This window comes from Phascolarctos cinereus, unplaced genomic scaffold (assembly GCF_003287225.1).
Source record: "Phascolarctos cinereus isolate Bilbo 61053 unplaced genomic scaffold, phaCin_HiC Scaffold_8;HRSCAF=390, whole genome shotgun sequence".
NCBI classification, from domain to species: Eukaryota; Metazoa; Chordata; class Mammalia; order Diprotodontia; family Phascolarctidae; genus Phascolarctos; species Phascolarctos cinereus.
This window is the reverse complement of record NW_027556291.1, coordinates 12,514,555-12,528,590: the sequence shown is the minus strand read 5'-3', so window position 1 is coordinate 12,528,590 and position 14,036 is coordinate 12,514,555. Positions and strand designations below refer to the sequence as shown.

Below are 14,036 nucleotides of genomic sequence, written 5' to 3'. Positions count from 1 at the left end.
TATTTGGATAATAGCTCAAGAAAGAGGAGAGAAGTAACTGAATGATGGATGAATTTTTTAAAATAACATTTTACAGTTTACAAAGTGCTTTGATGAGGCTAAGAAGTTGTGACTTGTCCAGATACATTTGCTTATTAAGTAATGAAATACTCAACTTGAACTCAGTCTTCTGACTCTTTCCTACACTATCCTGCCCTAATAAAAATGCTTCATTAAAAATCATTTATTAGCCTGAAGAAGAGAAGTCTTTTTTTTTTTTTGATGAGGCAGTTGGGGTTAGGTGACTTGCCCAGAGTCACACAGCTAGCGAGTGTTATGTGTCTGAGGCCAGATTTGAACTCAGGTCCTTCTGACTCCAGGGCCAGTGCTCTATCCACTGAGCCACCTAGCTGCCCCTACAGAGAAGTCTTTACTGGGGGAGGGGAGAGGAGAAGTGGAATATGACAATTGTCTTCCAGTTTTGAGGACAAAGATTAGAACATATTCCATAAAATGTAGAAGTTGGAGCAATGGGAACAAATTACTTTATTGTCAGAGTCCCCAAAAACCTGCTCGCTTCTAACATACACAGTCCACTCAATCTCAGACTGTCCCCAGGCAACAAACGTGTCAAGAACCTCATCAGACATGGCCCCTGACCAGTAGCTAAGTCTCAGCAGGCTTCCGCCAAGTCTGAAGTAAAGCCAGTAAGAAATCTGACTGGTGAAGTTAGTTTTTATTTAAATATTTTGGTATCTCTCTATATGATTATGTCTTTATAGTGTTATATAGGTATTTTTAAGTTTTTTGGTTCATACTCAAGCCATTTTAGTGTAGTTTTGTAGTCTTACTGAAAGCCTGCTCATCCTTTGCCTGCTAACATCTTGCATTATTCACACGCACACAAACACACACAGGGACCTGCATATACTGACACATATGCACATGTATACACATACATTGGAGCAAATGTTTAAATTTCTATAAGATCTCTGTTAGTTGCTCAATCTTAACATTCACTGGAACCATTTATTTAATGTTTCATCTCTGGTATCTATTAAGACAAGGAACCTTTCCTGATCTTTCTAGCTGCTAGTGCCACCCCCTTTAAGATTATCTTCCAGCAATTGTGTATTTAGCTTGTGTGATCTCTAATTCAAGGGCAGAGCTTTGAGTTCAGAAATCTCCATTTTAGGTGGGAGCCAAGGACAGTCATCTCATCATTTCCCACAAGCTGTACTACTTTTGAACTTCTTTGGATTACTCCATTATGCCCTTGGTACTCCACCCACCCTTTACCCTTTTCATCTTCCTTTTATGTGTTATCTTTTATTAGATTATAAACTCCTTCAGGGTCAAGGATTCTCTTTTTATTTGTATTTGCCTGGTATCCAGTAGTTGCTTAGTAAATATATGTATTGACTAATCATATTTATGTATATTGCTTATCCCATTAGAATATAAGTTCCTTGGGGTCAGGGACTAATTTTGCTTTATCTTTGTACTCCCAGCACTTATCACAATCCCTGGCGTATAGTAAGCACTTAATAAATGCTTGCTGATTGACAAAAATAAAAGCAATTGAAAACAAAGTTCTTTCATTCTAACACTGCCATTTAATATTTAAGACTAGAGACGATTAGGGAATCTAGAATGCTTTCATACTATTTCCTTTCTGTTTGTGTGAAATGTGTCTGTTCTTTACATAGCTTCACTTTTATCTTTTGCATTAATTACAATTTCTTTTTCACTCATTCCATTGACCTTTTAGAAGTTGCCTTTATCACTATTAATTATTTTAGATAAATCTTATGTTACCTTTATAGTTATCAATTAGCATAAATTATTCAATCTGACAGTATGAAAACTTTGAAGTGAAGGTTCCTCATTAAAATATTATGAACATAAAATGAGGACGTCAGAAAAAAAGAAAAAGAAGCCATCATTTACATTCTCAAATATTTATACCATAGAAATGATCAATTTATGCAATTATCCATACTTCTATAATTATTAAATATTAGCCACATCCCTTTGTCCTTCTTTGCATTTGAAAATAGATTAATAGCGTCTTTCCTCATCTTTCTGTAGTCAATAAATATTTATTAAGTGCCTTCTATGTACTGTAGGTACTATGGTGAGGTCTATGTGAGTACCAAGGATGATTCAGTCTTGCAGGATGATGATTCAATATATCATTGAATCCTATATCCTTATAGCTTCTCTTATATAACATTAAGGGGCCAACCTTTCTTCCACTCACCCAGATCTGAAACTTTATACTCCTCCTTCACTGTTCATTCTCCCTCGTCCCTCAAATCTAATCTCTTGCCAAATTTTGCCAGTTCTCCTTCATAATATCTCTTGTGTCTGTACCCTTCTCTTTCTTATATAAACACTAGCTTAATTTAGGTCTTCGTTGTCTCTTAATTGGGCTACTGTAGTAGTCTCCTGATTGATGTCCCTCCTTCTAGTCTTCCACAAAGTTGGCAAAATAATTTTCCTGAGGCACAGGCCTGATTATTACTGCTCTGCTCAAAAATATTCGGTGCCTCCCTGTTGCTTCTAAGATAAAATACAAGCTCTGCAGTCTGGCCTCTACCTCCCTTTCAAGGCATTCTCTAATATTACTCCTCTCCATGAACTCCACAGTCCAGCCACATTGGACTCTCTTAACTGATCTCTATATTCTACTTCCTTTCTGTCTCTATTCCCACAGACACAGCCATGTCTGGAATGTACCTTCACTTTCTATATATCTCCCAGAGTCTTTATCTTCCTTCAAGTTCAGCTCAGGTCCTGTCCTTTTCAAAACTCATCTGTTGGTTTCCTAATTTTTTAGCATTTTCTCCTACCTCCCTTTTTCTGATATTTTTAGGTATCAACATTTTCTGTCCCCCCCACCACCCATGCACAGTTAAATGTAAACTCCTGGAATGTAGATTCTGTTTAATGTTTGTCTTTGCATCCCAATTTCTGAGAAGTGTGCCTCAAATGTATAATAGGTTCTCAAGCGTTTGTTGTATTGAATAGAGCATGAAGTTATTTCCTTGAAAACTAGATCCACATTCTAGCTCTTTTTGTCCCCTCAGAGTGGAAGACCATGCCTTGCTCATCACTGCCTCTTGGGTCCATTGAATAAGTTTAAAAAATATTTATTATTCTTGCTTTCATTTCATTTCAGTGAATTTACAAATGAGTCAGGGGGTCCTTATCTCCACCTCCACCTCCATTCCTTGAGGCCAAATACAAAAGTGAAAAGAATTGATGTAGAAAGAATGAGGGACCTTGGGGTAAGTGGTTAGTGGAGGAGAAAACACTAGTAGCCATTAGTTTGTAATTATATGTGAACAAAATTATATTGTACATATATGTATTGATTATGTAGTATGACAGCAGATTCATATAGAAATTTGAGCATGAGGTAAGAAGTCATTGATTAAATATAAAAATTTAGAAAGTAATTTAGTTTTAGCAGTAAATAGTTTGGGAAAAAAATTCATAGCTACGCCTCAATGCATTTATTCATGATGCTGCAAATTTAGTTGTATTTTGGATGTGAATCCTGATGAAAGATCATTCCATATGGATTGTAGGCTAGACCCTGGTGCTTCACATTCAGAATTGGAATGGAATGAGACACTCCTGGACTATCTTACAGTTAAGAGAAGGGCATTGATTTAGCCAGAGCCCAGAAAGGACACTAAGTGAGGCTAAAGCATTGTGTCCAATGAGTTGCCCTGTCCCTCTCCTGGCTGTGCTGGTGCCTAGCTCACAAGCCGAAGAGAAGAGTTGCTTTGATGTCTTCTACTTAGCAGAGCAAGAAGGCCCATCAGTAATTTGAGCCTTAGTCCTCTGGGCAGTTTAGTTCCAAGGAGCATTTGCATGCCTTTTAAGGAAAAACTTATCTTGTCTTCTGAGCGTAAGGCCTTGAGAAAGGCTTGCCCAACCTCTGTGGCAGGGCCCTATGAAGATATTGCTTCTACCATAAAATGCTCAACTATCTCTTTTCAGTAATTTTTTTCCCTTGAAAAGCTAAAGAGATTTGAGAGAGAATATTTTGGTAATTAAAAAAAAACAGTATAAAGGGATATTTATGTCTGAAAGCAGGTGTTTTAATGGTCAAAATTATACTTCAAGAACATTTCTTTTTCTCCTTTGAAAGGGGGAAATGCTATTAAATGATGCCCCTCTTCTGTGTTGTAGAAAGAACACTGTACTAGCAGTCAGGAGATACGCAGTTGGAGGCTTGACTTTGCTTTTCATTCACTCTGAAATCTTCCTTCTCAGCTGCCCCCCACCCATGAGAATGTTATGCTGGCTGATTGCTAGCTCCCTCCTGCATAGCTGAGGCCTGCTACTAGACTGTTTTATGGCAAGACGCGGTGTGATGGTCAGTCAATTCCTGTGACATTTTACAAGAAGATTGTGTTTAACTGTTCGGAGAAAATGCAAAATGTCAAATGCATACATTCGTGGGGAATTTCAACTAGAAACTTTGGATGAGTGGAGCCTGGGTTCATTTCTGAGGGTTCCTTTCAGACTAACACACATTTTTCCTTTTACATAGGCCAGGTTTGTATGGACATTGTTCTGGTGACTTTTATTACTGTTCTTTTTACTCTGGAAAGTTCTAGAATATTGGTGTAAGTAGATAACGGGAGCAAAATGGCCCTTCAGCTTCCTCTCCTCAATGTTTATAAAAATTATATTGAGGCATCATGCAGGTGCCGCTATTGCAGAACCAGGCTGTCACTCAGTGTTCATTTGTATTTAAACTTCCACTAGGTAACGAATTGATATCTCACTGTCTTCTTCCTTTTTGATAGTTGTCTTAAAAAAACAAAAACCTCCCAAGTTTCTTAACAAGGTAACGTTTCTGAAGCCCCTGCTGTGTTCTAAGCCTTGCGTTAGATTCTGTGAATGAACAGTTACTGCTTGCAAGGAGTTTCCATTGTAACAGGAATGACAATAGGAACATGTAGAACTAAAGTGCTTTTACTCTATTGTTGTAATATTCTAGCCATCTTTTGGAAGTGAATAATAATAACATTACTCTCTATCATGCTGTCAGTACAGAATAAGTTTGTTTTAAAGAAAGTTCTTCTTTGATCCACAGACCTCCATTTGTGGAGAGCTGCAGGACTCATTAACTTGTTTCTGGTGCAAATGCTCTCTTTACTTGTAATGTATTAATACAAACCATTAAGCTAGAATTTCTTCTGGCAAAAACAATCCCAGCAGATGGCAACTTTTCTCTCTATTAATTTTGGATTGGACATGTACTTTGGCTTGTTCAGTCATGTCATAGTTATAACATAATAAGGCTCATTCAGGCAGATATGATGATAATATAGTTATGGATATGTGCAATATCCAAAGCTACTTCCCAGCTGATTTCAAGTGTGTGAATAGCTGGGGTTTTCTATCATAAATATCAAGGTTAACTTGCACCTTAATTAAGGCAGTCACTAATAGGTGCACTCTGTGTAGTAGGAGACTTTGGTGGGCTGTCCTCAAATTACCAAGTTCCTGTTGCGTCAGAAAGTGTATCTCCTTGCTTCAGTACCTCAAGGATCTACTGTCCTTGGTGTGGATGCTTCCTCCACTGACCCTGATTACAACTTTCATAGGTATTTTCATAAGTCATAGTTATGACTTCAAAAAATGGCTTGCTCCTGGTGACAAGCCTTTTTGACCTCGACATTTTTGACAGGTGTGTGCACGTTTTGTATTTAAAAGGAGTTCCGTGTGGTAGGGTCTTCCAGAGGGTATGTTCCCACCAAGAATGGGCTTTGAAAACTCAGGGTCACAGGCATGGTATAATAAGGTATATGCCAAATCAATCTAGGCATAAAATGAAAAGCTCTGCCTTCACCATCCATTTTGATCCAAGGTCAAGGTATTTTGCACGATGCTATTTGTCTTAGTATTTTGACACTTCTGACTAAATTTTTCATTTTTTATCCCCACATTTCTTTTCTGGGATTCCTTTGTTGAACCTATTACATCAGCTATATCGGCAAAATCTTGGAAATAATTGCCGCTTGCGTTTCTATGATATGATTGCAGTCATATAGTTTTTAGAGATCTATGTTACCTTAGTTGATTTTTCAGTTTATCATTATTCTCTGAAGAGTTGCACAGAAAAGCACATGAATTTGGTGAGGTGTCGGTGGTAAGAGTGGCCACACTGAAGCCTAGCAGTTGCTCTATGCATTTTGTGTTCAGTCTAGCCTGGCCTGGTGATTGGTCCAAATGGTGAAGCTCTGCTGTGGAAACTTCTGCCGTGTAGACAATAGCGCCTTATTCTGGAACTTAGGGTTTTAAGGAGTTGCAGAGGAGGGTCAGAGGTTACAGGACTTGTCCAGAATCACACCATTATTATCTGTGTCAGCAGCAGGATTTGAATCCAGGTCTTCCTGGCTCTCTAAACTAATAGACTGCATCTCCGATAAGCACATCTTTAGCCAAAATCTGTTCTCCTTATATTTCCTTTAGCTGTTTGGTTAGACAGTGATGGGGAATGGAATTCAAGTTGTAGGGGGGAGTTTTCATTTGGTACTGAAATTTTTTTCTGTAGAAATTATTGATTTGTTTGTTTCCTTTGCTACTTGAAGTTAACATCTATCAAACCTACTTTTTCCCAGGAGTCTCCTTGCAAATTTTAAGTGTGTATTAGCCCTTTTAGCATTATATTACTGGTAGCCTGTTTTTAAAATAAATGAATTAAAATGTGCAGCTGTTCAGTTAAACTATTAGCCAGTAGCCTGAGACTTCAGTAGGCATTTTCCAGAAATGCTATTTGGGAATAATATATGGAGCACCTGGCAATTAGCATTTTGTTGCTTCCATCCTGTCCTGCAATTTCCCGGGGCTTGAGTTGGTGGTATAGGGGAATAGAGCGGATGAATCTGTTTAGAATAGGTAACTTTAAGGAGAGAAGGATTAAGTGTGGGTAGTGGGTGAGCCAAACTCATTTTCTAACTGGTGTAGTTAATGAGAAATCTTTACTTGTAACAAACATTAATATTGGTGTCACATGCATATTAAATGATTTTATTTCACTTTCATACATTTATTCAGCCATAATAAACTAATTCATCTTACATATTTAATATGCTACATATACCTTGGCCAAACATATATCATAATCAAAAATTAGAAAGAATGTAATGCAATTTGGTTATGTCATGCTATCATTGTTCTGTACTTCTCAGAAAATTTTCATAACTTTATTTGATAAATCTAAGAAAATTGTTTTTCACAATGTAAAATTGAAGCCTTGTTATTGAGTAGGCTAGGAGAAAGGAACTGAAAATGGAAGGAAGAACTCGTTATTTTTTTAACATGCTGTAGTGGAGAAGCATAAGTGTTTTGTTTGTGTGTGCTTCCCCAAAGGAGTTTAATTATCTTTAAGATTGAATTGTAGTCCTCAGCATAAACATATGACTGTAGTTGACCATTCATTACATGTAAAATTATCGAACAGTACATATCTGATAATGAAATCAGAATTATTCTGGCTATTAGAGTTTACAGCAATTGATGCCATTTTAAACTACTCCAGATTTCCAAAGCTTTACAGTGGTAGATATTTTCAATTTCATTGTGCATTTCTTATGGCTTTTTAAGTTGTACAAATATTTAGTAGAGGTAGAGATGAATTTTCTTATGCATTAAGTGTATAGTTTCTTAATTTTTAGCTTTGCTCTTTAATTAAATTTGATTTCTTATTACAGGTTGCCTGCATGCAATTTATAAATGCCCTTGTTACCTCTCCTTATGAACTTGATTTTCGGATACATTTAAGAAATGAGTTTCTCCGATCTGGACTTAAGAAAATGTTACCAGTAAGTGATGTATTTGTTTTTATTTTCCAGATGAAACATGGCAAAAAACAAATTTAGGTAAATCTAACTTATCAACTATAACCTCTTCAATTTGTTCTGATCCAAGACATTATATAATTTAGCCTTAGCCGCTAAACCTCTAAATATTACTGTAATAGCCACTGTACATATCAGATAATTCAAACCTGTTAATAATGGCTGCAGCATTGGACTCCCTTTTTCCATTCCTGGGCTTGGAATGCTATTTATTTGTTGGGAATTGACTACTGAGGAAATAAAAGACCTTTACTTTGTTTCAGCTCTAATTCTCTTATGTAGGTTAAGTTTAGTTTCATTCTAAAGATGAACAGAAGCATATGGGTAATCCATCTAGTCAAGTTGCTGGAAAACTACATTCTAGCTTTTAATTGATACAGACAGTTTGTCTCAAATGAAAATCTTAGCATTTCAAAGTGGTTTTTTTGTTTTATCATTTGAAATTCTTTTATAGGATTGCGCTGAATAAATGAGCACATTTATTCCTTAGGTCCTTCTGGAGTGCCTGTGGGCTCTCCTTGTTAAGTCTGTGATGTGAGAGCCTGAGTGGGCCTTGGCCTTGGCCTTGTTAGAGGCCTCTAGGAATGTAGGTTACCCAGAAGTCACTAAGCCAGCAGCCTCAGTTATCTAGAACTAAGGTGAACTGAGGAAGTAAGGGAAAAAGCCATGTGATTCTTTGTAAAGTCCACATAATAAAGCTTGTGTTATATATTCATAAAGATCCTTGTAATCCATTTTTAGTCTTTGAACTCGTATTGTAAATAGAATTCTAGAAGCAGTTTGAAGTTTGAGGTGGCAGGGTGTGTGCGTGTGTGTATTAGGCATGGTGGCGGTATTTGGGGTGATGGTGCTACAGGACTTCTAGCAGTGAAGTGACAACTGACAGCTACCAGCCAAGGAAGAGACAGGAAAATGATGAATAACTGACATAGAAACCCCAAATTCTAACACTTGTGGGCCATTTAATCCAGGAACCAGTCAGTTCTACTTGTAGAACTCCTGAGGCCATCACTTCATAGGACGACTAAAGATGTTCACAATAATGAGCTTAAGTCATTTAGACAAGGTTCAGACATGGTCACTGTGTGCCATTGAGGGTGGCAGGAAAATGTTTAATACATAAGAAGCATATTTTTACACCCGGAATGGTTAAAAGAAAAAATTCTTTTGATGTTTGAAAGGGTTGATAGTTTTCTTTTGTCTAGAAAATTCATTTCTATAGTGTACCTTATTCTTGTTCCTACTGGATAATGAGGTATGACATACAGTACCATGATAGGATATATTTGAATGGCAGCAAGTGACTTCAATTACTTCCCTGTACATTTTGGTGTCTCAGCCTTAGAAATAATTCACTCATCTCCTTTGGCAATTTTGCCACGGCTGGTAAGATGTATAGGGAATGGTGAGGAGAATATGTTTGGGGGCAAGGGAAAGTTATGTTTTCTTGGCTTTTAAGACTAGCTGAAACTTTTTCAAGCTTGTCATTATAAAATTTTTGGTTCTTTGATAGGTAGTTGATACTTTGGGCTTCTTGAAAATCACAATGATTTTGAGAGACTTCTAAAATGGAATTATTAAAATATGTTTGTACATTGGTTTTTTCCCACTCCTCAATGGGAGTGTTTTTAAAGACATTTTGACCATAGAAACTTTCACTAGTATGATTGACAATCAAGAAGAATCTCTCAGCCATCATTCTAACACCTTTGTCCTTTTTTTTTCATATTAGTGTGATTGAAATACTCAAGAGAAATTGGGCTCTAGAATTTTTTTTCTTAATAAAATCCTTCTCTGTTTCCTGTTAATAATATCTTGAGTTAATTTCTACAATGGTGGAAAAACAGGCCAATGTGACTGTTGTTTTGTACTCTTTATATTTTCCCTTTAGTAACTTCGTGTTTGAGAGATAAATTAAAATTAATTTAACCATAGTTGGAAGAGAGGGCAGCTAGGTGGCACATTGGGATAGAGTCAGGAAGACTCATCTTAGTGAATTCAAATCCAGCCTCAGATGCTTACTAGTTGTGTGACCCTGGGAAATTTACTTAACTCTGCCTCAGTTTCCTCATCTGTAAAATGAGCTGGAGAAGGAAACTGTAAACCACTTCATTATCTTTGCCAAGAAAACCCCAAATGGGGTCATAAAGAGCTGGACATGACTGAAACAACTGAACAACAAAAGTTGGAAGAGACTTTTTAATTAGTATCAAATAAAAGTCTCAAGCTGAGGCACTGCATTGGAGGTCAATGCCTATTTACCAGAAGGGTCTTGGTTTTCCTGGTTGTGTCAGGGAAGCAGACAGTGGAGGAAAGGAAGAAAGATTTTTTTTTTAAACGAACCGAATATTTACTAGGATCATAAAAAGTTATATGCATAATGTATCTATAGAAGGTACTTGATTAAGACTGAGCTAACGTAGCCAGAGTATGTGCACAATGCTTGCAAAGTTAAAAATTGTCAAAAGATTAATATTTTTGAAAAGTATTTAAAAAATAGTTTGGATAATGCAATCTGTATTTTTTGCCAAGAGGTTTTAGTATGTCATAATAAAAGATATCCCTGTCATTAAGTACAAATTTTTGTTTTCTTGATTATCTCAATAACTTAGTACCATATCTTACAAGATTTATCATATCATTTATTTAAGTACAGTTGCTATGTCACTAATGCCCTGACCCTATTTAATTTTAATTCAGTATTCAAGTAATGTTTCAATTAATTAATGTTTAAATTTAATATTAAATTTAGTATTTTTGCTAAGCATTTTTATGGAGTGTATTTTAATCCTAAGCTTTGTTTCTTTGTGGAGGAAATTTAATTACAAATCCATAACTCCATGTTGATTGTAACTTTTTAATTTGTTAAAAAAAGTCCACGTCCTACGTAGCATTAACCTTTGGTAACATATTGTTTGACATGGTAAGATAACAATGTGAAACATCCCACAGATTAGAGAAAATCTAAGTAGGTTATTTTCAAAAATAGAAAACATTAGCATGTATTACTGACCCAACAGATTTAGGTTGTTTTGTTTTGCTTTGCAAATTATCACTATTATCACAATGTAAATTCTGTTAAAATCAAGGTGGATAATTAGTTCTCAGTAAATTACAACTTAAAAATAAAACTTAGTATCTTTTATATGGAATATGTATAAAGGCAATGCTAAATATTTATCGAATGCTATGAAACTAAATTAGCATAGTTTAATTAGTTGCATTTTAATGAAATTTGTTAAATGTCATGAAAAATTTTACCTTTGTATTCAATTTTAGTGACGAAAGTGGCCATTAACTCTATATTTATTCCACTGAATAATCACAGTTTTCCCCCCAAAATGTATTCCACTCATTTTTCTCTCTAATTTAAACTGTAGAATCCTTGTATGTTACTTTTAGAGTTCAAGCTTAAATCAGAACACCCTAGTCCCACAGGCTCTACCACCTTTGATCATCCTCAGTTGTGATAAATCGATTTGAGTCCTGAAAACTGCAGCTTAAGGGAAAGACATATTTAAAGACATTGCAGGTGATATATATTGAACCCAATAGTCTCTAGTGTGGCATGCTCAAAAGCTTTGTTATTATTATTTTGATTAGCATTAAAAGATTATAATGTATGTGTACGTAACATATTACAAAAATAACATTAATGCCCAAATTACTATTTTGTGATTACTCAAAAGAATATGAAATGGGAGTAAAGGAGAATATGTATTTATGTCCTTTTAAGAAAAAAAATCTTATTTTATTGCTTTTTAATCACAAAATATGATTTTAAAGGGAGGAAAAACACCTTTATACAACTTTCCATGCCATACTTGGGACCGTTGTGCTTGAATATATATCTATATATCTATATCTATATCTATATCTGTCACCTTCTATTTGTCCTTAATACAGTTGGTCTACATTTGTATATGTGATTGTTCCAACTGCACGAGTTTGTTTTTTTTTTAACTGTCTTTTATTAGTGTACCCAGACAAAAGAATTCCATTAAATATGGGTTTGTAGGAAGTAGTTTACTGGAACAGGGCTTTCAGTTGTAAATCTGATAGGTAAATATATTTGAACCTGAATATGGAAAACTTGGGAACATGTAAAAAATGTCCTTTTATTTTGATACCTAGAAATTAGCTACAATGACTTTTTCTTAGGAAATGATGTGTCTGGATCAAGATAATATTACCATGCGTAGGTGCAGGAAATGAAGTTGTTCTGTATATGGCCTTTTGATAGGTAAAATACATAATGTTATCTGGAAACATATTTACCTTTGAAATTTTTTTTTTTTGTATTAGGGTCTGAAAGAAAAAGACAATGATGAACTTGATATCCAGTTGAGAGTATTTGATGAGAACAAAGATGACGACCTAAATGAATTATCACATCGTCTCAATGACATTCGAGCAGAAATGGAATATCCTTCTGATAAACCACAGAAATTGTTGTTGATATATTTCTGAAGGAGGTTTGGATTTTGTAGTTCATTACATGATGTTCTTGTCTGCCAACCCAATTTGCATCCACTTAAGTGTAGTGGAGCTTCACTGGAATCCTTTATTTGGGTTTCCTGCTGTGGGAGTGTCAGACTGCTGTTAATGAGCTTCTTCTGGTACTACTGATAAGTCAGCCTCACAGTGGACCCAGATTCTACTGAAATCTACATCATTATGGGCCATGTTATAGCAAGGTTCCTGTTTGTATTCTTTTCCAGGTATGTAGTATAAGGTGTGTTTATTGAAATGAATTGGAACTTCTGGGGGGAAAATTCATAGGGTCTATTTCTTTAGGTAAGGTACTATTCTATTTGACTAAATTCTACTCCATTGACCCCCAAGATGTAACTTACTTCTAATACATGAATGGCTTACTTGTTATTTAAAGATAAGATACACTTAAAAAATAGATAGCTACTATATAGCTATTATAAGTGCTAATGATTTAGTTTATCTTGAGTTTAGTATAGCTAGCAAATGTAATTGTCATTCATTGATAATTTCTTATGAAATTACTGAAGGTATAAGGGGTATTGTGATATTTGCTAGGTGTTAGTCTTATGCGGTGATAAGATTATGGGATTTACTTAAGAAGCAGTGCCTTCCCCTACCCTTTAATACTTGATACATAAGGAATCATGATGAGCAAATTAAGTGGAGAAGGTGTAACATTTCCTTATTAACCTTTTTTAGGTTGTAATTACACTGACCCCGTGGTTGAAATGATGTTTTTGGTATTAATATTCCTTTTTAATTTTAAGTGAGGCAAGAAAGACTCTGAATTATGTAAATTATTTTCTTTCCACCTATAAATATTACTATTTATATATAAATAATAATATAATAAATTATAAAAATAAATATATTATACCACCTATAAATTAGTGCATTTTAATACTTTTGTCACTTAGTCACCCTTAGGTGAAGCCCCTTGAAAGAGCAAACTTATACTTAATGCTACTCTCATGTAAATAACACTGTAGAAAATTTGTTGAAGTTGTTTTCATCTTTCATACTCCTTACTATAAATGTAAATTTAAATAATTCTGTTAGCTGTGTTATATAGGTAGATGAAATGAAAGTATTGTGACTGCTAATAGTATATCTGTATCAGTGATTAAATATGTTTCAGTCTTTAGTTGTCTTTTTTTACATCCAAAAGTATTGAAATAACAAAAAATTATTAATTTTACATTGACTTATGTCATTAGATAAAATAAGGTTGCTCCTATTAATTTATGTTGAATATCTCTAGCATGAAATATGGCAATGGAAGTTGAGGCTTCATATAAATACAATTCTAGCAACTCTCAGACTTGCAAGGGTAGAACCGATAAACATGAATGTCCTGCATATTCTCAGAGTAAATCATTTGGATGTATACTACTAATGATGGTGTAACAACTTTTATAAAATTAATGATGAGCCAACACATATTCATTTTAAGAACTAATGTAAAAAGATCACTTCCTTCAGTCTTTCCTCTTATTATGTTTTTGATCTTGTCAGTTCAGAAAACATAATCTGTTTATGGAAATGTTACAGCACTCGTTCATTGAATTTAAGTTGAAAAAAACATATACCAAAGTAAAATGGTAAAGCTGGTTTTATTGGTTTTTGGAGGTGGTAGGGTAAAAAAAAATCTTACTGTATGACAAATGAAAC

At 35.0% G+C, this 14,036-nt stretch overlaps 1 protein-coding gene across 3 annotated transcripts in view; it reads left to right on the top strand.

Moving 5' to 3' along the window:
* DIAPH2 (diaphanous related formin 2) overlaps window positions 1–14,036 on the top strand; it is an 817,355-nt gene that overhangs the window by 214,901 nt on the left and 588,418 nt on the right. For all 3 annotated transcript variants that reach the window (XM_078147949.1, XM_078147948.1, XM_078147947.1), the window contains 2 exons: window positions 7,722–7,832; window positions 12,174–12,292. In XM_078147949.1, coding sequence (XP_078004075.1) covers window positions 7,722–7,832; window positions 12,174–12,292 — 230 coding nt within the window. The remainder of the gene's footprint in view (window positions 1–7,721; window positions 7,833–12,173; window positions 12,293–14,036) is intronic.